This window comes from Microcebus murinus, chromosome 3 (genome assembly GCF_040939455.1).
Source record: "Microcebus murinus isolate Inina chromosome 3, M.murinus_Inina_mat1.0, whole genome shotgun sequence".
Classification (NCBI taxonomy): domain Eukaryota; kingdom Metazoa; phylum Chordata; class Mammalia; order Primates; family Cheirogaleidae; genus Microcebus; species Microcebus murinus.
This window is the reverse complement of record NC_134106.1, coordinates 39,966,159-39,989,805: the sequence shown is the minus strand read 5'-3', so window position 1 is coordinate 39,989,805 and position 23,647 is coordinate 39,966,159. Positions and strand designations below refer to the sequence as shown.

Sequence of the window (23,647 nt, the reverse complement as noted above, 5' to 3'; positions counted from 1 at the left end):
ATTATTCCAAATAATAAGAACAGCATATGCAGAGGTATTAAAGGGTGAGGAGTCATCAGATAAGCAATGGGAGTCAAGGATCCAGAGAAGACAATATTATAGACATAAGCATTGTTTTTTGTGCCCGTTAGCCCAATGTGGGCAAAGCCAAATGAGTTTTTTAAATAATAATAATCTGCCCTCCTTGAGCAAGAGACTACAGACTGGTGACTAAGAGAGCCTGCCCTTGAGAGGTGGCTTCAGAATGAACAAAATTTGTTCTTAGGCTTCCTGTCTTTAGAGCCTCAGACGCCTTCCCAGCTCTCAAAGTCCACTGCTTCCAGCATGACTGCTAGTCTAAACAGAGTCCTGGTAAGGAGGAAAGGAATTAAAGAGGGAGAAATTATGCATCCCCATGCTTACCATAAAATCTTGTCCTCCTTCCCAAGTCCCTTGGTATGTAGCTCATATAGAAGTTTCTTGCATTGGTGAGAGGTAGTAGGCGATAGCCATAAGTTCAAACAGGGCTCCATGACTTACAAACTGAGATTTCAGGGAAGCCACATATCTCTCAGTACATTATTTTTCTCACAGTAAACACTCTGCTAGCTTGATGTGAAGCTTGGACATGATGTGAGATAGAGCACCTGTCACAGGGTCTAGCCTATACTGGGCCTTCCACCGGGGCAGCTGCTGTATATGTTATAGCAGTTTTGTTTCATTCATTCATGCAACAAATCTTTATTAAGAATTTACCACGTAGAAGCCAGAGGAATTTTACTCTCAAAGAGCTAACAATCTATTGTAGAGATCTAAGACAAACCTCAAAAGGTATACTGTAAGGAAGAAAGCGGTTACTACCAAGAGAAATACAGAGAAATTACTGGGGAAATTGGGAGGAGGAAAATTATTTGTAGTGTGGAGGAACTTGTTAGGGGAGAAAGGGAAGGATGAGGGGTTGGAGATGAAGGAGAGAAGCATCCGAGCTGGGCACTTTAACCCATTCTGACGTGGGTACAGCAAGTATCCATCCGACCCTCTCACAGATGAAATAAGAGAGGTGTCAGGGAGTGCCACAACTCAGTCAACTTCACACTCATGGTTGCCACAGAGCAGGAGAATTCAGAACACCCCACCTGTAACCCAAAGCATTTGCCATTACATCACTACTTCCTATATCCAGGGCACCTGCAAATGTAGAGGACAGAACAGGACAGGGGAAAGAAAGCAGCAGAAAGGAGGGGATGGGGCCACTGTCCCAAGTCAAGGCAGGGCAGAGACTCAGCAGGAGGCGAGTTAAGGCGGAAGGGCAGGGGCGGGCAGGCACTGGGAGGGGGGTGGAGGGCAGGCCAAGGGGCGGGGAGAGGGGTGTGGGCCGCACTCGGGGGCTCCAGGACACCAGTCCTGCCGCAGCAGCCCACGCTCAGGCTCACCAGCCATGGGACGGCCGTCCCTGGAGCTGCGGCCGCTGCTAGCGCTGCTGGTGCTGCTGCCGCCGCCGCTGCCACTGGCGCTGCGCGGGGCGCGCTGCCCCGAGCCCTGCACCTGCGCGCCCGACGGCGCCCTGCGCTGCCCCGGCCCGCGAGCCGGCCTCACTCGACTGTGAGTAGCGGCGCCCCCGCCGCGGCCCCTCCACGCGGGACCCTCACTGGCTCCGAGCCACCCCTCCTCCCTCCTCTTTGGCCCCCTTTGCCTGGAAGCTTGGAGAAAGAAGCTTCGCACTTTCAAACTTCCCCACCTGCTAGAGTGGTGAGAACCCAAAGCTTGGGGGCTGTCTTTGCCATCCCGTGCCCCAGGCAGCCCAAACCCTGGGCTGGGGTCGCAGCGGGGGGCGTAGACGTGCTCAGAAGCCTCAGGAGAAGGCCTCTTTCTGCCAGCGCTGCAAGGAAACATGGATGGGACGCTCCTCAATCAGCAGCAGTCTCTCCTAGGGACGTCCTACCTACGTGGTCTTCGAGCCTTGGGCCAGCCAGGTCGGCGTAGGTTACTGCGGGCTCTGGCACCCTGTGGTCCTCTAGGAATGGCGAGCTCAGCAGAGGCCCTATGACCAGGGATGACCTGATTTGTTAACTGGGACTACTGAGGTGCCCACCTCCCCCAGCCAGGGCCCACCTGCATCTTAGCAAGCATACAAGCCACTGCTCTGCGTTGCCCAGATGTCTCTGCACTTAGCCTAGTTGTATAACCAGTGAAGGGCCTTGTGTCCCGCCGCTGACACACCACCGCCACCTGCACACTCGCTGGCGTGACTGAAGGAATGTGCGCAGCTGCAAGCAGGTGGAGGGAGCTGTTTCCTGCAGTGATGGGGTCAAGGAAAGAGGGCCTTTGGGTACTAGCATATCAGAGTGCCACCAGGTCTCCTTTCTTCGTTTAGATAAAAGTGCCACATATTATATGTTCTATTTATATGAAATGTTTAGAGAGACTGAAAGTAGGCTGGTAGTTGCCAGGGGTTGGGGGGAGTAGCGGGGAAACAGTGGATGACTGCTAATCAGTGGGTGTTGGTTTTGGGGGTGATGAAAACTTTCTGAAGTTAGATTGTGGTGATCTTTGCACATGAGGATACTAAAAACCATTGCTTTGTGCATTTTAAATGGGTGAATTTTATATGATTTACATCTCAATAAATGATCTTTGTGAAAAGAGAAAAGGAAAAAAATGGGGGGGGGGAGTACCACAAAAGTAGTCAAAAGGCACCAGGCTGGTGGAGGTCTTGATGATGTTCTAACCATTAGACATGATGGAATTCTACTGAGGAAGAAAGGAGACCACCCCTCCCCCACTTCCTCTGAGCCCCCAGCAGTCTGACAGGGGCCTGCTTCATAGAGGCCATTCGCCCCCCCTTCCGGGCTGGGCTGGGCTTCTCTCTGTGGAAGAGTTAATGGCCTTCTGGGAATAGTTGTGGTCTAGAGAGACAGTTTAAGGGTGTGTGGGGTTTATATTAATTAGTTTCCATTAATTATCCTGTCAGCTCCATTCCCTGAAGGTGACGGCCATGCTGATAGAATTTGTTTCAATCCATCCACAAACAATGGAACCTGCCTTCCAAGTTCCAGCCCTTGTCCTTCCCTGACAAGCCTCCCGTGTTGCCGCTATGAGTGATGGTGCCGCTAACAGCCTGGCTTGCTCGCCTGTGACTTATCACACAGACTAGAAGGAACTGAGATCCAGACAGATGGAATAACTCGCTCAAGGTCTCACAGCTATTGAGTAGCAATTCAGGACTTTATCTAATAATTATCTTTTTATATTTGCTTGTCTTTGTAAGAAAATTATCTCTTCCTTAATTTAGAGAAAAAAAAATATATTCCCAGCTTCTCTGAAGTTGGTACTGAGTGAAGAACCTCTATTTGAGGAGAGGGGGGTGAATGGGCAGGCCAAGTCCAGTTCTGAGAATTCTCAATGGCTCCTGTTGCTACAATCATGCTGGCTCAGGAGGGGACCTCTTCCCTGGAAAAGGCTGAACAGAAAAACAAAAACAAACACTCTTCTCTTGCTGTTGTCCCACACCATGATTTAGAGAAGCCTAGAACCCCTCAGAAAGATTTTATAGGGCAGACTAGGTTTGGGGGTGGAGGTTCTGAGCATCCACCACCAGGAACATCTTCTCCTCGATATCCAGGCCCCTTGGCCAGGTGTGGTGACCCTTGGCTAGCACAAGGTCATGTTTCTTGAGCACTGGATGATTGAGAGATGACCTTGTCTTTCAGATCAGAGCCCTACAGAGGCGGAGTCTACCTAGGCCAAAACAGGATAACATTTTTGGCACAACACAGCGACACCAACATCCATATGACAAGGGAGGTACATATGAAGCAATAGGAGGGTTGTTACCTTAAGGCAATGTTTATCGAAGTGTAGTCCTGGACCAGCAGCATGAACATAACATAGGTATATTCTCAGGCCCCAGCCCCAACCTACTGAATCAGGAACTCTGGGGGTGGGGTCTGGCAGTCTGCATTTTAACAAGCTCCCCAGTTGATTCTGATACACTCTCAAGTTTGGGAACCAAGGCACTGCTCTTCATGGAGGTATAATTTTGGAGAGCAAATATATTTTAAACTCCCTTGTGCCATATATTTCCATTCCCTATCCCCTCCAACACACATACACAACACCTATTCATCACTGCAAAAAGGCATAAAATTAAAACCCTAAACTCAGAGACAGACAGAAAATAAGCAGGACTCAGAAAAGTTTATTTTTTTCTTCAAAAAGGAAGAGAAGAAGGAATCCATGAAGGATAGACTGAAGATACATGGGATGATGGAGGAATAGTATTTGCTGGAGTAAGATCTCAGTTGGGGTAGGGAGAAGGCATCAGTCTAAGAACATAGGAGAAGGGTTAATTAATCTTAGAGTAAGGATAGTTCTGAGTCCTGAGGGAAGAAGACAGGTGGTAAAGGAATCACTCAATGTTAAGGCAAAGGACAGGAATAGTGGACAGGTTCATGCTGAAATCCTCTTTTCTTAATGATGAATGAATAAAATGGTAAGCAATAATTACAAGATAGAAAAATACTATGAATAACAAGTTATCAGGAGTTCCCAAAAAGAAGAGAGCTTAAATTATGAGATAAGGCTTCCAGGAGAAGTAGTGGTCTTGCACTACCTTATCCACAGTATTTGGCTCTGCAGAGAGAAGGGAGCAACACTGAAATCTTTCCTCCCCTTCCATATTTTATTAAAAATGTAGGCATTTAAAATCTAAAATGTGATACAAAAAATAGCCTCTCACATTTTTATTTGCTTTAATTGGGGGGAAAAAAGGCAAAAAAAATTGATTTAAAAAATTTCCTTTTCTTTCTTATTAGTTTCAGACAACTAGAAGGAGGAAGAGAGGGAAAAAATATCTCACCTTGTCCACGGTTATATAAAGATCTTTGTCTCTATGACAACAAAAAGGTTGATCTGCTTGATATGGAAACAGCTTCCGAAAATCTGTTAGTAAGAAAATGCTAATAATAATCTTGGCAATTTATGTTTTGCATGTCGTACCTACTGAACAGAGACTAAACTTTTAGACTTTATTATAAAGACACAATCCAGAGACTCTGGGAAGGATAAAATGTGTATATCCATTAGTCCAGTGTTACAGGAAGATGTTCGTCTACTGACGTATCTTCTTAGTTTCTTCTTCTTCCTCTCAATTTCAGTGGAAATTAGGGGAGAAAAGTGTTCGGTGTTATAGACAGATACACACGTGGAGGGTGTGGTTCCTGTCCTTGAGGAGTCCAGAAACTAGGTAGAAACACAACTAAGAGACTGGAGTAAGCGTGCAGAAAGGCCACAAGGCTTTAAGGAATTCAGAGAATGAATCAATCACTATGGACTGAAGATGTCTCCAAGGGAAGGCTTCACAGGCCAAGGGTTAGGAAGCCGAACCTTGAAGGAGAGAAGGAAAGAGGAGTCCTGGCAGAAGAACCACAGGTTAAAGTAGACTAGAGATTCCTGCTGAGAAGCAAAGAATAAGGTTGAATGAATTCTTACCTCTTCATGCCTCTTCCAGGCTCTTTGGGGGAAATACTGATTTAAGGGAAGATATAAAATCATCAAAAATCTTTGATTAAATTACCCAGAAGGTTGTGCAAAAAGAATAAAAAATTCCAATATATAGTTCTTGGCTAATAAACTTTCAAAAAAAAAAAAAGCCATGCTTTGATGATTGGTTGCAAAGGCATTAAGTAAAAATCATGATTAGGAGTCACTTCCCCCTGTAGCCTGCTCTGATGCCCATTGGCCCACCCTGCCCATGGCTCCAGCTTCCCCCTCCACACACTGATGTTGATATCCTATATTTACATATATTTTTGCACAGATACCACCATAATGTAACCATTTGTACAATATGTGCCTCTTCTGCTAGAGCAGATTTCTGACCCTCAGTACTACTGACATGTGAGGTGAGATCATTCTTTGTTGTGGAAGCTGTTCTGCACATTGTAGGATGTTTAGCAGCACCCTTGGCCTCTAACCACTAGATTCCAGTAGCTCTGCCCTTCCAAATTGTGACAACCAAAAACATCTCTAGATATTTGTCAAATGCCCCCTAGGGGGCAAAATCTTCCCTCCCCACCTTAGTTTTGAATCATTGTACTAGAGTGGGAACCACTTCAAGAGGTCTTACTCACCTCAGGATTCCCAGAATTTTGTGTGTAGTATGATTAGTGTGTTTATTGAACTACATGGTGATGAAGCTGCATAGATAGCTAAAAAGGAATAAATCAGTACAAAAAGGGAGTATGTACATTAGCTAGAATGTACGACATCTAAATGTCTTTTTAAAAATCTCCATCCTAGAAAATGAGGAGGTGAGAGGGTGCTACAGGTAGTGGAGACAGTTCTTTGTGTATGTCAGCATCCAGGTCCTAGAATTTGCAGGTTCCAAATCTATCCCTTGAATGGGAAATAGCAGACATATCAGCTTCAGAGAATCAAAACCTGACGTTTACCCATGTTAATATATCCCATCAAGATTGTTTTCATTTTTGTTTGTTTTAAGCTCACTCAGGAAGAATCAATCCCCAGCCCAAGATCCATTAAATTAAAAAAAAAAAAAAAAAAAACCCACCAAGGCAGACTGAATTGAGACAGACTGGTTTCTAGTGCAGTATACCAGGTAATAGCCCCCACGGAAGAGTCCACAGACAGAGGGAAGCCTACCAAGCTCTTGCAAGTAGAACAGCTTGGCCCTAACCTCACCTTCCGTGAAGCTGGGCCAGCCAAAAAATCCCAGAATTCAGGGATTTCATGTCTCTTCTCCTTGTCCTACTCCTCAAGCTCCCCAAAACCAAAATCCTAAGATAGAGACTGATCTTGAACCTCAGTTCTGACCCAGCTCTCTCAGCCATGCCTTTGAAGCGATTCTTAAACCTGGCTGTGCTGATAAACAAACTCTTTGAGGGAAGCTTAGGAAGAACCAGATTTTATTAAACAAAAATCATTGTTTTGGAGAAAGTAAATGAGGGCCCCTCGCAGGACACTAACAAAACAAGCCACAGGGTTCCTAAAATCTCAGTGCCAATGTAGAACCAGAAAGGTTCACAACACAGATCCCTTTGGCATTGGACCTCACTCCCTCCTTGGAAAGCAATAACTCCTTGGGTTTTTTTCTTTTTTACCTATTTTTTTAATTTCAAAAGCAGTAAATCAGATTAATTCAGGGCTCCAGTTCTACTCCTTTACCCACCTCTATCTTCTTCCTAAGCCTCTCAATTGGCTTCTTTTCCTGTCTTGAAATGAGGCACCAAAGGTCTCTTTCCAAATTATGATCTCCCAGAGTAGCTGCACCAAATGGTGTGTTGGTCATGTGTAACTCTGATCTTACACATGAGGTTTCAAAGCCAGTTAAGTCGCAGCGGTGGAGAGAAGCCCTGCTGCTCACTTCCAGACCCAAGAGGGCTGGCTCCATGGAAGCATATGTGCTTTGTTCCGGCAGCTCCCCTTGGTTAGAGAAAAATCACATTTAATGCAGATTTTAGCAAATTTCCCACCCAGCTTTTTTTTTTTTTTTTTTTTTGTAAGAAGGGAATTAAAATAATCCCACCCACCAGGCAGGTGGGCTCTCTAACTTGGTGGGCAGCTTCTAGCAGCTTCTCCACAGGGTCCTCATTTACTCCCAGCTTCTGCCTCCGTGGGAAATGACACCCCCTCCCAGGCAGCAAACCACTCACAGCTGCTCTCTCTGTGGCCCTGAACTGTGGCTCTTCAATGCCACCAGAGCCAAATTCTGAAAAGCCCAATTTATAAATAAAACTCAACTTTCAGAATGAAGGTTTGATCCCTTGCTGCGGTTATATTTGTCCTTGACTCTGATGCAATGAGGTTCCTATACTCCTGGGCTCCTAATCCCACCTCGTGAGCAGTGGCAGACAGCACTTCTGAGCCCAGAGGAGTGGGGATGCTCAGGTATGACAGGGGACAGTCCACCACAGCTCCCAAATTATGTGAATTGATCAGTAGGACAAAGACTAAGCAGACCTGGCTTCAGGTACTAGGTTCCCTTCCCCTAATTTACGCTGTACGTTTGGGCTAGAAATCAAACCTCTGTGCTATTTGTAGAAAGGGCATGATGATTCCTGCCACTGAGTGGAGCTAGCCGTGGTGAAGATAAATGAGACAAAAGAGCCAAAAGTACTTGGAAATAAAGGTTTCACAAAACTACAAGGCATTATTGTAACAATCTGATAATGCAGACAAGACTAAAAAAGCCACAGCCCATATATGAGGTTGAGCAGTAAATATCTATCATCCAAGAGGTAAGCCTGATAGAATGGTTTTGTTCCTGGGAGATGTTAATTAGAAAAAGTGACCCATTAGGTCTTCTCAGCCTGGAAGGTGAATAAGTTACAATCTCAAAATAGCAGAGCTCATTATTGCCTGGAGTCTGATATTCTGGCTTTTTCAGCCTAGGCTGAGCTGCCTCTGAAACATGACTCCTAGCACCTGATTATAGGCTGCTTTTGGTCCTCTCTGCCCAGATAGAACATCTAAGCCTATTCCGGGTCCTTTCCTTTCCCCATTCCCCATCCCTAAGTCTCAGACTGGACACATATTAATAGAAAACCTTCAGGTCAGGCTTGCTGACCACTCAAGGACCACATACTGAAATGTACAAGATAACACACAGGATCCAAATAAACCCATCCCTGCACACCAGGAGCTTACAGTCTTCCAAACATAGGAGAAAGAGGACCAGTTCCCAGATGACTGCATGGAATGCAGAAGGTGATAAATGCTAAATGAAGGTTATAAACAAGGTAGGAGTTCAGAGGAAGGAGCCATTCCCTCTAGCCAGAGTAACAAAGTTTTGGTGGAAATGTCATTTGAGTTGTAATTCTTTAATGACTCACTCTCTACAGGGACAGCCAGGCTAACATGTTATCCCATAAGCTCGGTCCTGGCCAGCTTAGAGAGGCCACTGGGGAATCAGTATTCAAAGCCTCTGTCCTCTCACTGACGACCAGCATAGCACATGCCCTGTCTGTGTTATGGACTGTCAGCGGAACAGTAGATTACTTTGCCCTGAAAATCCTGGGTGGGGCTCTGATTAAAGCTTTCCTCATTTGCAAGCACCAGACATCAACTCTGACAAACTTAATCATAAAAGATGAACTTAATAGAAGGATAAGGATGCAGAAGTATGCCAGCAAGATCCAAAGAGAATGTCTGGCATCTTTGCAAAAGATCAGCAAACTTCTCTCTAGATATCCCCTTTACAATGAGTCAGTTCCAAACATCCCTCCTCTCTGTCCCTCTATTTTAAGTTTCAAATTCTTAAGAGAAAGAATCTGATTGGCTGATTGGCTGAGGCACCCTTCAGTGTAGACTCCACCTACTCACTCAACAAGATTCTTCCACTATGATGCAAGCAGCAATGAGATGTTTCCAGAGAAGGGGGCATTTTTGGTCCAGGCAACCACACAAATTGGTGTCTACCAGAGTACATGAGTTAGTGAAAAGTCAAGGCATACATGCCAATAATTTAAGGCACTTAAAACCCATCCTCAGATTAATTAAAAGTGTGTGGTATATAACTGCAACCTAACTTTTACATTCTCACACACACATACACACAAAAAAAGTTTTTAAGTGTCAGGAAAGAGAACCTTATAATGAAAAAGATTCCTGAAGCATATCTACAATGTCACTGCCCTGACAACATAATATTCTCTGCTTCTGAAAAATATTTTTGAGAAATCATTACAGATGATGCAGACATTCCCTGGGGAGAATTCAACATGTAGTTTTATTTACCAGAGTTATTCTTGTCATGTTATATTATTGCTAGAAGAATTTTAGTTTAGGAGGTAGAGATTGGGTTATTTTGCTTTGTTTCTTTAGAAAACTTTAAATGGGTTTTGAGTGAGGGCTTAGATAATATGTTTACCATTTCCCTCTGAGGCTTTATATTTTTAATTTAGTTGTTGCACAAATGACTTTGAACATCTATTACCCAAGGAATCTTCTTCACATCTTGGTTCACATGATAAGTCATAAACTCCTCACAGCTTATTGGGTGTTCTGGAATGGCTGTCTTGGAGGACAGTCGCTCAAATTGCACTTTCCAATGGGACAGTTCCAACTGACTGAATTTTTTAAAATCAATGCTCAAATGAAAACTCTGCAGAGTGGCTTCCTAGAGTTGAAATATTTAATAGAAGGGTTTTTGTTTTTTTATCATTGCTTTAAAAGTCTATCAGGTGAGGACTATAAGAGGTGAAGCTCAAAAGAAAGGTACCAAGTGGGAATGTTTAGTGTTTACCCTCCCATTCAGGCCTACGTATAATCAGCAAAGAGTCAAGAGTCAGGGCCAAGTCCTATGACAAGCCTATGCACGTTACAGACTTAAGGGTGACCCACGGCAAACAGAAGAATCAATTCCAAAGTAATGAACTATCCCTACCCCCTACCCACTGCCAAGGAAGTATAGTTGTCATTAGGCATAGCACAGGTAGCCTAAAGGTTTCACAGTGAGCAGCTGTGAATTAAAACTACTTACTGAGTTCTTTTCTTGTGCTAGGCTAGTATTATGGAAACATTTTCATATTTAATATAAAAAAACTATAGGTTTTATAGATTACACACATTTTATAGGTGTGGACTGAGACCTTGATTCGAACCCAGGCAGTCTGGCTCTGTAATCTGCACTCTTAACTACCACACTTCAAGAGAGAAAGCAAGTGTAACTGGCGATGAAGACAAGATCTATAAAGTATGTAGTACATAAGATGGACCTTTCGCCAAGGGTAGAATTTGACCAACAGAGAAGGGTAGAGATGTACCAGATGGTAGAAACAGTGAGTGAAGGCAGGAAAGTATGAGGCAAGTGCAGGAAGCACAAATAGTCTGGTTTGTCTAGGGAGGTGCTATTCAGTGGAAATGAGTCACGTGAGTGATTTTAAATTTAATGTAGCCACATTTAAAAAGTATATTAAAAGTGAAATTAACTTTAATAAAATATTTCATTTAATGGAATATGTACAAATATTATCACTTCAACATGTAATCAATACAAAAATTATTAATGAGCTATTGTACATTCTTTTTTTGTTACCAAGTCTTAAACCTGATATGAATTTTACACTTAGAGTTCAACTCAACTAAGACTGGACTCATTTCAATGGCTCAGTGACCACATGTGGCCAACAGCTGCCACTTGGGACAGTGCAAGTCTAGTGTACTGGAAGAGTGGGTGCTATGACTGGCGGATGAAGACTGAGGCTTGAATGTAAGGCTGAGACATTGGTAGATAGTTGGATTGGCCAAGGGGAAGCCCGGAAGATATTTGAGTGACATAGTGAAAGTTCTCAAGAAGAGTAATTTAGACTGGGCAAGGGAAAGCCAGGATGGAATAAGGGGAAACTAAATAGGGGACTCTGGAATAGTCAAAAGTGGAGAAAAGAATGGCAATGGGTAAGGAATAAAGAGGTAGGAAGCCAGACATAGCGTGAAAACAGAATCCACCAGAGATTGGCTGTTCAATGGTAGAACAGAGGAAATGGTCATACAGGCCACCTGGTAAATTCTCAAATAATAGTGAAGGAAAAAAATAGTGTAGTCATTAAGTGCAGAGGAGGACAGAGGAAACAGAGAAAAACCACTCTGGTAGGCTCCAAAGCTTCAAGGAGGAACAGGAATTTGAACTGTGTCCTGATTGAAGACTGAGCACATGCCTTCGAGAAGGTGAACAGACCTTCTCTGAACAGACGGGTCTGTTCAGAGACTAAGTTTTCACATGAAAAGGAGAGGGTCATGCAGTAGGGTGAGCCTATAAACCCCCAAATAAACAGTACTAATGTGATTCGGTTGGTACAGGACACAGCACTAGAGAAGAAATGAAGTGAGTTACATTTTAGTCCAGATCTGCCTCTGAATTGCCATGTGGATTCAGGGAAGTCATCTCACCTTTCCTGACTTAAGAGTCTTCTCCCATAAAGTGAGGGGTTGCACCAAACAACTTATAAGCAGCCCTTTCATTCTTACTCCTTGAGTCTAATACAGTAAGTGCAGGGAGTAGTCAAATAATATCAACCACTTGGATATATTTTTAAGGAGCATTCCAAAATTTTCTGATGTAAAGCCTAACAATTTTGGATGTCCATCTATAACGGACTTGATATTTCAGTTAACACTGAAGCCTCAGCTCCCTCTAGGTAAATGCTGAAGACAATAGGCCAATAAATGAAGATATTCCCTGTAATGAAGTTGCCACATAGATCTATGCCTTTGAAAGTTCAAAGATTTGAAATCACTTGAAAAGAAAAAGGCTATTTTTATTTTATTCCAAGATGAAAGCAAGTTTATTATAATTACCGAGCAGCTTTCAAAAGAACACAAAAATTCTTAAGTCTCTGTTAAATGTAGAACAAGATCTTAATTGATAAATAAAAAAAAATTAACATTCTTTTGAATTTAAATAATTAAATAACCCCCCTCCCATTTCAACAAGTTCATCAGGCAAAAAAGCTTTGACCATGTCTGATTTCTCTTTCCCTTTCCTCTGATTTTGTAGCATTTTAAAATTCAGGGTGTAGCTCCAGCAATAAACTAATCATCTGTGCAAAATGGATGGATGTTTGTAGCTTTCCTAAATCGATAATATAGATGACTTTTTTAAAACAATTAGAAGGTAGTGAATATTTCACTTCTGCCATGTGTTGGACAGAAGGAAAGGGAAAAGCTTTAGCAGTGTGACCAAAGACGCTACCCAGGCTTGGGAGACTCCAGACTGGTGCTGGATATCTTCTCTAGCTCTCCTCTCCCTGTGGCCCTGCTCAGCCTGTGGCCTCAGAAGGCAGCCCTGCCCTAGGAATCATCTTGCACTCAAGCTCTGAAAAACCAAGGGAAGGTAAAGAACCTACAGTTATAACTTGCTTTATGCAACACTTGTCTTTTAAAAAAGAGTCAATTACATTATATTTTCCATTCACCTAGAGAGTTTTACTATTTATGTATGTATGCATGTATGTATGTACTTATTTGAGACAGCATCTTGCTCTGTTGCCCCAGCTAGAGTGCAGTGGGGTCATCGTAGCTTACAGCAACCTCAAACTCTTGGGCTCAAGTGATCCTCCTACCTCAGCCTTTCAAGTAGCTGGGACTACAGGCATGCGCCACCACACCTGGCTAATTTTTCTATTAGGAGAAAGGGTCTCGCTCTTACTCAGGCTGGTCTAGAACTCCTGGCCTCAAGCCTTCCAGAGTGTTAGGATTACAGGCAGGCGTGAGCCACCTCTCTCCTCAGCCAGAGAGTTTGCAATTTAAAAGAACTCCCCAATAAACCTTCTATAGAACAAAAAATGTTTTGATAATACAGATGTCTCCCAATTGATAGGTTTTTATAAGCAAGGATTCCCAAATCTTCAATTTCCTTGAAAGACACACTAGAGCCCTCCTGACTGAAGCTCTCCAGCTAACATTACTTGAAGAGTTAGTTAACAAGGCAAGGAACTGAACAAACTGGCTCCTTCCAAGGTCATCTGTGTTATTAAATTGAAAAGAAAAAAAAGGAGGGGCCCAAGTCCCATCTCTGAGTACTCAAGAGACATTAGAAACAATGAGGAAGGACATAATAAAGTGACATTATCCTCTTTAGGTAACTGGATTTATCTGAATGTTCTTCACTTCTCTGTAAATTTTTCCCTGTTGCTGCACATTGGGAGCTTGGCAATTGGAACTGGCTGGGAAGGGGATCAAGTCAGGGGCCCAGGTAAAAGAGTTAATAGGAAGGAGCTCTAGAGATAGGATGGTCCTTCTGAGTAGGCCCATCTTGAAGCAAGGGGGCTAGGCCCTTATTCTATGCATAGTCCAATCACTGGAAGAGGGCTGTCCAGGAGAAAGGACATAATCTTGGGTGAAATAGCAATCTTAGTCTGATAGCGTAATTCCAGAAGAGAAAGTCAGCTGAGAGCTTCAGCTACCCACTCTCCCAGCAGCCTTAGTCCTAAAGGTGATTTTGGTGACCCACACAGCATCCACTATAGGAACGAACCCAACTGCACAGAGTAATCCTGGCACAGAGTCCCCATCTGTGCCAGGGAGCCCAGTCTGAAGGTCAGAACCCAGCAGTAAGAGACACTAGGTTGATCCTAACCAGATAGCAACCAGGAATTATTCTGGGGCAGCAGTGTCCCCTGAGGAGTAGAGATGCAGGATCAAGATCTGGTGACTTAGAAGAAGGGAAGGCAGGAACTAGGAGGGCTTCACTCCTAGACAGACCCTCGGGAGGCCAAACAGGCCACAGGATAAGAAACTGAGGCAAAAACAACCAACATGGCATGTGGGTAGGCAGTACAGGTGCACCAGACAATGCACAAGGCTTTGCCAGAGTCATGCCCAATCACAAGATTTCCAGACAAGGGTGAGTGACTTAACTCCAATCCTAATGGGTAAAGAGACTGCTTTTATTTCAACTTTAAGCCACAACTGGAAGGTCTGAGGATCTGCAAATGGGATTTGTGAGTAGATGGATGTTCCAGAGCTGATGAACCTAAGGCAGCCTTTGTCATCCAATCTAAGTATTTTTTCCAACCTCTGTGGCAAAGGCACTTGGGCAAGGTAGGGTTTGGCTATAATTCAGGTACCACCTGTGTTGCATCACTGATTTATTTTAAAATCAAAGTTTAAACCATGTAAAGGACTGGGAAAGTGTAACAAATATAAGTAGCTGCCTGGTTCCACAGCCATATTCTTCCACAGCCATCTCCCTTTTCCCTTTTCAAGAGAGAACTCTCCACCCTGCAAGTTCAACCTCATGTTTGCCCAGGAGCCCTACTTATTTACCACTCACCTGAGGTGCCTGGTTTGGGAGTGTCATCCTCTTTCGCTGACACAGAAAGGGCTCTATCCTTTCTTTACTTTTCTTTGGTTTATGCATAGCTTTCATTCCCTTTTCTTGGACACTAGACAGCAGAGCTGTTGCACTGTCCTTGCCTTAGATCTCTTTTTTCCCCGTTGTCCTTGGCTTCTGCTCTATTGCAAATCATACTGACTAGACCTTTCCACAAGAGTTCCTGAAGTTCACAATATTCTTGCAATACATGTATGTCTTACTTCAAAAAAACCAAGGGGGCAGCTAGATGTGATGGCTCATGCCTACAATCCTAGCACTCTAGGAAGCCGAGGCAGGCAGATTGTTTTGAGTTCAAGAGTTTGAGACCAGCCTGAGCAAGAGCGAGACCCCTGTCTCTACTAAAAATAGAAAGAAGTTAGCTGGACAACTAAAATTATATAGAAAAAATTAGCCGGGCATGGTGGTACATGCCTGTAGTCCCAGCTACTCGGGAGGCTGAGGCAGGAGGATTGCTTGAGCCCAGGAGTTTGAGGTTGCTGTGAGCTAGGCTGACGCCACAGCACTCACTCTAGCCTGGGCAACAGAGTGAGACTCTGTCTCAAAAAAAAAAAAAAAAAAAAAGCAAGGAGGAAGAAAGGAAGGAAGGAAGGAAGTTAGTCAAAACATCACAATAAAACATTCTTCTTTTCCATTTCTCTCTCTGGTACAAAAGATTAAATTGATCATATTTCTTCATTCAAGTATTATCATCATTGGTCCATTCAAAGTCCCCCTCTGTTTTTATTATTTATTTTATCCCCTTCTCCCATTTCTTTTCCTCTCAATTCACCTTAGATAACAATTCTAATGTATGCTCATGTATTTTCTTTTAAAATGTCTCATGTTTGGTGTGCATGTATTTTAATTCTGCAAGTACTATTTTATATATCTCAGTAATTTCTGACTTGTTTATCTCCATTCCATGACTCTAAAATCTACCCATGCTACTCTGTATGCCTTCACACTGTTGCTTCTACCTGCTCACCTATTCCATTAGGTGTGTCCTATGCATATTTTATATACTCCCTCACCCAGTAATGGACACTCAGGTTACCTCCAACCCCCTAATGACACAATGCTGTGAAGAAAATTTTTGTACAGTTTCCCTTAAGTATCGGTTTGAGTAATTTTTCTCCCACATATATAGGAGTGGAATTGCAGGGTTATCTAGACAACTACTCACATTGCTAAATGTTTCTGGCATCATGGAAAGAATCACAGACGCATCCATCAGAGAAGGGAACACCTTCAAAGGGAGTACTTTCAAATGGTTACTAACAAATCACAGACCACGTGAACAAATTTAAATCTGCAAGGTAGACACTTGAATTCTTATCAACTGCTGCCAATTGGAAAAGAATCAGAAATGAAGATGTGACATCTCTGAAATAAAAAATGTAAGTCAGTGGGGAAAATGGTTTGGGATCCACAGAATGACATTCTCCGTGTTGCTTTATTAAAGCACATCTGTTGTGAAAAGCACAGTGCCCCTGACTCACCCTACTTCGCTCCCCATTCTCTGTCCCTCCCCCTCCACTTCCTTGACCCAGCTGCATCCACAAAGTCACCTGCTATTCTCTCCGTGTCTCTTTTAGAGTGGGAACTCTGTTTTTACTCTCGTTACTGCTGCCTTTCCTGCTCTGCAGCATCAACGTCAACTCTGCAAAATTTCATCTTGGACGAGGGCTCTTCCATAGTCACTGGGGACTGCCAGTGCATGATGTACAGCTTCTCGCGCTTCTGTCAGACCTTTGCTCCTCATCCCTCCTTCCTCCATCAATCAAAAGCTCAGGCAACCTCCCTAGTCAAAGCTGAACCACACTGCTCCTCTGGGAGCCACACCATGCTCCCTTTGGAGGAGAAGGCTGCCTGCTGAGAGGTTCCAGCTTCCGGGCTCCATTTGCATGAATAAACAGCTCTGAAGGGTTCAGTTGAAGCTTTTATGTAAACACTCTCCAAAATATGTTCTGCACTGCATTATCCCCAGCAATAAAGATTCCAGAATCAGAGTTTGGCTGTCAGTTTTATTGATGCTGCATGGGGTACGGTGGAATACAGCTTTCTCTTCTGGAAATTTATTGGCTTGGCAGTGCAGAGAGCAATAAAGCTGTGTTTTTAATCAGGAAGCCAAGCAGACATGATTCCAGAAGAAATATAGGAAGCAACCATGCCATGGCAAGAAGATTTCTCCCCTCACTGTCCCGGTTCTTCTTGGATCCTCTGTTAAATGAGTTTGGGTGCTGAAGGATGTGCTTGGTGGGACGGTCTTCAGGAATAGAATCAGAGGACCAAGTTTGCATTACTTCCTCTGTGTTGCATCACTTCTAAGAGACTGCTGAATGAAAGCATTTTTGTGAAATGAATTTTCTGAAATTCCTCTGCTTGGCTCCTGGGGAGGAACTGCTGGTCAACTGTTTTGCAGGAGGATTAGAGAGAATGCAGCATGATTCCTCTCAAGAGAAGCAGGGTTACAACACCTGTCCCTTCACCTTGCTCTCCAAGAGAGAATGGATGAGGAATCACATGCTTTAGCCAGTATCCCACAGTGGAGAGAGTATTGGGAGTCAGTCTTCTTAGTTGTCACGTTGTTCAGGTTACTTAATCTCTTTGTGACCCAATTTCTTCTGCTATCTAAGGGAAATATTCACCTCACACCATTGTCAAGTGGATAAAATAAGGTTATGGGGGTGTACATAATTCATACAGTAGTTTACATCAGTAGCAATTCCCTTCTGGGATTGTAAGACATCTCGCTGATTGAAATCTGCTCATCATGGAGGTGTTCTTTCCTAGTAGCTAAGGCAATTTCTGCTGCATAGATGTGGATAACAAGGCAGCATCTCCCAGGAATCTCTCGTATTCCTGATATTCACTTCCCACGTGAAATGCCCTGGTCCATTCCCTTCCTCTCTGCCAGACCTTAGACCAAAACCTTTAACCACTGTAGATGCTCAATAAATGGTTGAACATTCCTTGCCTTGCAGATGCTTTCTCCTGAACCATCTTAACCCAAGGTTCCTTTAGCATTCATACATCATCCTGTACTGGTTTTGCTATTGCTGAGTGTCACTCTTTTCTCAACTTTTAAATCCTCCATAGCTTTTATCTCAATTTTAAAAATACTTAGATTGTTCCTGTGGGTATGAGTGCCTGAAGGAAATGCTGTCATGGATATTCCCCCAAAATGACATGAGATACCATATGAGTTAACCACAGGATCAAAATATCTGTCTGGGATAATACTGAAATAGGCTACCTGGGAAGATAGTATAGGTCAAGACAGAGGCATGTTCTCAGTGAATCTCCTTTCTCCTGCCTGCATGGTTTCCAATTGTATTTTCATCACTCATTTCTCCACTCTACTCTAGCTTCTTGTCCATCCTCCCGACCAAGCCTATAAGACTACTCTAGAACTATTTATATATAATAATATATAAATATAAAATTATATATTTACTTGGTGTCAAGCCCTGTCCTTTACATGGGTTATCTTGATTAATCACAACAACCCTGTGAAATAGGAATTATTCCAATACTATAAACAAAGAAACTGAAACAGAGAACTTAAATAACATGCTCAGGGGCACATAGCTAGATAGTAGGACAGTGGGTATTTGATTCCAGGTGTATCTGATCCCAACATTCATGGTCTTAACTACGAAATTACACACTCTGTGATAGAGACCAAGTATGACATATATTTTCACTGATGTAAGTTAAATTCTCAAAATGAATCCAGTTGTTGGGAACTCTGTAGAGTCAGTCTCTCTCTCTTTCTCTCTCTCTCACTCTCTCCCTCCCTCCCTCCCTCCCTCCCTCTCTCCTTCTCTCAAATATACACGCACACATTTTATTCATGAATTTAAAATATACTCAATTTTAAACTCTTGGCTTTCCTTTTTTCTTTTCTAGATCACTCACCTATCTTCCTGTCAAAGTAATCCCATCTCAAGCTTTCAGAGGACTTAATGAGGTCGTAAAAATGTAAGTAAGTTACTGCATATCAAAAGACATTTGTAATTGGAATAATGAATTTTTTCTAACAGGAAACACAGTTGAAGGGGGATAATTTTTCTAGGAGATAAATTATGTTTAGAAAATCCTAGTATTTTTATCTTTAGAATACTAAAAATATCTAGGGACCTTTGAAGAAAAGGTAGGATTTTGAAGAGTCATTAAAATCCAGATAATTAACGTTGCTTCAAAGAACTGAATGCATTTTGATAAGTGATGAAATACTTTTTAAGTAGAAAAGTAGATAGATTCCAATCATAAAAATTCTCCTTCTGCTAGAGCAGCTATTCCCTTGTGTTTCATTTTTAGATAACACCCACATCGAAGAAAGTGTGTTGGAAGTTTATTGTGCATCAGAAGAAAATCTTTGTATCTAAAATATAATAAGTGTATGACAAAAACACAGTTTTCGTAGCTGTATTGATGAAAGGCATTTTATCAAAAACATAAAGCAACCTGATAATGTAGTGTGATCTCGCGTTTGTCAGATACAACTTGAATCATTTGTCCCTGGGTTTCTGCTTCTAGATCCCATAAGAAGAGAGAGAACACTGTCCAGAAGCCAATATTCCAGCATCCTTCTTAATGTTAGCCTCAGTCAAAGGACCTCAAGACCATTTAGTCCCCACAGGGCATCTCTTAAAAATCCACTGGACTTCTGAAGCATATTTGCATCTCCACAGAAGATACTCTACCATCACTCTTAGCTCCTTAGAGAACCAGAGAACCCCTACCGCTATGTTATCAAGCAATGAGAATATTAAAAATTCCTCAAGAATTCGTGAATATTATAGGAAAATCACTGCAGGTTACAGACATGTAACCTTTGCTTGAACCTAATCCATATTCTTCTGCTCTCAAGTTTGAATGTTGAGTTTTGATAACTTTTAATGCACTACGACCTCCTACTGAGAAAAGCAGCCACAGTTAAATAAGCAAACCATTAGGTAGAAATAAGATGGATCAGCCCAAGAATAATCCATTATTGTGTTGTTCAGCAAAGACATTAACTGCCTGAGGCTCTGCCTTTCTGTGGGCTAATGCTCTCATCAAGTGTGAAGTCTTCAGTGAGTGCTAACCTTAGAGACACGCAAATGGACAATTTGTGAATTTGAGATTTTTTTCTCAGATAGCAGGAAATGGTAGCTCATGTTGAAATTTTAGGGTAACACTGACATTACCTGAATACTTGGGAATAGTATATGACAAAGGGGGTTCCTTTATTTTTGTGTCTTTTTAAAAGATCAATTTATTCATTAGTTCATTGACTCATTCATTCATTCATTTGTACTCTAACTTTGTGCCAAGCAACATGAGGCTGCCAGGGATTCAGAAGCGAATGGAATATACTCCTTCTCCTCAAATTTGTTCACAGAATGAGAAAAACAGTCAAGGAATTAGATAATTACAATCCATGATGGTCACCATGTACAGGAGTTGATTACCTTGCAATAGCCTCAGAACAGGATTCTGGGAGAAGTGTTAAGAGTTATGAACCAATTCAACCTAAATTAAAGCCTCACTAGAGTGATGGAACTGGGACCCCAGAGATCCTGATCCTAGTTTTGAAACGTCTTATAAATATTATTTGCCTCTCCTCTTGGGGCCTCAATTTCCAGAGCTGTAAAACAAGGGAATCTGACTAGGTTTTCTCAAAGAGCCTATCTACTTCTAACAATCTGTCCCTCTGAGTCACAGATAAACAAAAGAAAAACCTTTCATATAAACAGGGGTTACTGAAACTTGCATTTCAACTGCACGTCGGTTGTAGACACCCATCAGTGCTTCTAAAGGGAGATGTTAGCACTTTATGATGTGAAGAATCTTGCACGTCCCTGTTCTTTTTCAGAGGGACACAGTGGAGCCCTCAGTTGTTGGGTCACAGACATAACTCATTATCATGCAGGTGCAGTCATTTCTTTCATGTTTCTTTCTTTTTTCCCCCCCTTTCTCCCCTAGTGAAATCTCTCAGAGTGATTCCCTGGAAAGGATAGAAGCTAATGCCTTTGACAACCTCCTCAATTTGTCTGAAATGTAAGCATCAGCTAATAGATAGTTTATTGCTATACACTATTACTCTCGCTGGCTGGAGCCCACTTGGTACTTGTATTCAAGCATCCACTGCTAGGAATCCAAGAGGAAAAGACTACAGCAATTACTAGGTCTGGGCAGGCACTAATTTTTCTCACTGCAGTGGCCTAAAGGTTGCCATGGTGACAACAGCTTCTCCGTGGGAGTTGTATAAACTCTGAAACATCACAACACAAAGTTGGAAATTAAAATTGACATAGTGAAGTCCTGCCAAGTAACTCTTGCTTTATAGAAAGGAGGGTATGGGGTACTTGGGGTAGTGAAAAAATTCAGAAAAGAGCTTAGAGATCATGAATTGGTTCGTTGGAGGTGATTTTGGCATATTCGTCCATTCAGTAAGTGCTTCTTGAGTACCTATCATGTAAAAAAAGTCCTGTATTGGGCATATGTATACTGGGTTCATTGTGTTTTATTGTTGTTAATGTGATGTTTTACAATTAACTTTTGGAAAGGATCCTTGCCAAATTATTATACTCCCCCAGTTCACAAAATGGATGGGAAAAGACTGACTTAATTCAGTTTTCAAATGATGAACCTTTCACCCAAAGAGGTTAACTGACTTGAGTGCCATCACACAGTCAGTAGTGCCAGAGCTGGAACTAGAAATCAGGTTGTATGACTTCCACACCAAGCCTTACTGCTGCCTTGTGTGGTCCAAACCTGAGTTCCTAAAGGAGTACTCAAACTTCACATGCTTAGGAGTTTCAAAAGTAAGGGAAGGAGGAAAGGATTAGTATCAAATATTTTTTGAGCTCTGGTGCTTGGCATTTCCTCTGTGTTTTGTTATTTAATCCTCATAACTACCCTGCAGAGTGGGGTAATTATTCCTTTCATCGGTGGTGGGGGAAGGAATGGAGGCTTGGAGGGGTGCAATAACTTAACCAAAGTGACACTTCAAACACAGCAAGGCTGGGATTCAACCCCAGGCCATCTTTCTTCCAAACTCCTGCATATTCCACAGGGCCTCTCTATAAATAGTCCAGTGAATAATTATCTAAAGAGAATAACTGATTGATAAGTATATGAGTACCTGCCACGTGCGCAGTACAGGGCCAAGTGCTCCTGGAATACAGAGGAGGTAAAATATAAATGTCCACCAGGAGATGACAGTGTAGCTAGGGAAGTGAGACTAACTCACCAAACAATTATGGAGAAATCTAAAAACAGCGGGTATTTAAGTGCACTAAACTTGTATATTTATAGCCTGGACTTGGCCAAGAAGCAGAATCACATGTGGGGTTCATTACAATTGTAGATAACAGTCCTATCCCAGACCTGGAAATCTGCAGTTGAACAGACTTCCTAGGTAATGCTAAAGCACAGCTTATATTGGGAACCACCAGGACAGCCAATGATAAATAAAGCTTCCTGTGATGCAAAGCAACATTTATCAACAGAAAGAAAACTAAAGCATTCTAAGGGAAAGTTTATGGATTTCCAAAGAAGGCCTGAGACTAGGCTGCTAGCTCCATGCAGGCTCTTCTTGCTTTGTTCACAGCTATATCTTCAGCACCTACAACAGTGCTTGTCACATGTAGGCGCTCAATAAACGTTTGTTGGATGGATTAATGAATGAGTCGTCAAAGGTCAGACCCCATAATATTTTGTTTTAATTTGTATTTTTGTAAAGACAGTGTCTCACTATGTTGCCCAGGCTAAACTCGAATTCCTGGGCTCAAGCAATTCTCCCACCTCAGCCTCCTGAGTAGCTGGGACTATAGGCATGTGCCACCACACCTGGCCCAACAGATCTTTAAGAGATCTTCCCTCTCACCCACATAATGCCCTATGTGGCCTATGACTGCTTGACTAAGTTATAAAAACATTTATCACAAAATATCACTCATATCTGAAGAATCAAAAGGACATAAAAGATGGAAACAGGCATCAGTGGTGGGTAACTATAGTCCAGTAGAACAAACCCTGAACTTGGAGTCCGAAAAACCAGGTCACATCCACTACTTCTCAGCCATGCGACCAGGGACAAATCATTCAACTTCCCAATTTCAGCAACTGTCATAAATTATTGTTAACACAGTAATAATAATTAGCCCAATATGAAAAGGTTAAGGCCTTACTGTGAACCAGACACATTTGTTACATGATATTTACTCCTCAAAAACCACCCTCTGAGGAAACTGAGACACAGAGAACTTTAAGTGATATATCCAAGTTCATAGGATTAGTAAAATCAGAATGAAAAACCAAGCTGACTCCAGAGCTCATGTTCCTAATCAATATACTATGTTTTCTCTATAGAACAAGTAATTATCATTTCCTCAAGTGTTTGTTGCCCGGTAAGAAAGCCAAAAGCATTTACTGTCCATTTATTGAATCCAAAGTAGACAAGGCTCAGCAATTTTGGCCACTTCCTAAAGGGTCACAGTCATGGGGGCAGTGGGAGGGCAGTAACGCCACTGTGGTATATGGCTGTACCTTCATATTTGCAAAACCCTGGTTTGTATCATCTCTAGTCTGTTACTCAACACCTACTAACCTGTAAGACAGGAACAATATGTAATATCGTTATACCATTTTACAGACAAGACACTAGCTCAGGGAAGTTAGGAGGCTAGGCATCACCACCCAGCAAATTATCTATTGAATGGGCATAAAATTCCCCAATCCAAGCCCCTGGCCTCTGCCCTCCTGGGTGCCCATCTGGATAATTGGTCAGTGTGGTTGCCAGCCTAATTTGAAGAGGACCAGTTTGCCTACAGGGGAGAACAG

At 42.5% G+C, this 23,647-nt stretch overlaps 1 protein-coding gene across 1 annotated transcript in view; it reads left to right on the top strand.

Annotated features, from left to right (window-relative positions):
• Positions 1–1,417: 1,417 nt before the first annotated feature.
• Positions 1,418–23,647, top strand: part of LHCGR (luteinizing hormone/choriogonadotropin receptor) — a 53,852-nt gene continuing 31,622 nt past the window's right edge. The window contains exons 1-3 of the mRNA XM_012755381.3: positions 1,418–1,581; positions 18,725–18,796; positions 20,786–20,860. Of these exons, the coding sequence (XP_012610835.1) occupies positions 1,418–1,581; positions 18,725–18,796; positions 20,786–20,860 (311 nt within the window). The remainder of the gene's footprint in view (positions 1,582–18,724; positions 18,797–20,785; positions 20,861–23,647) is intronic.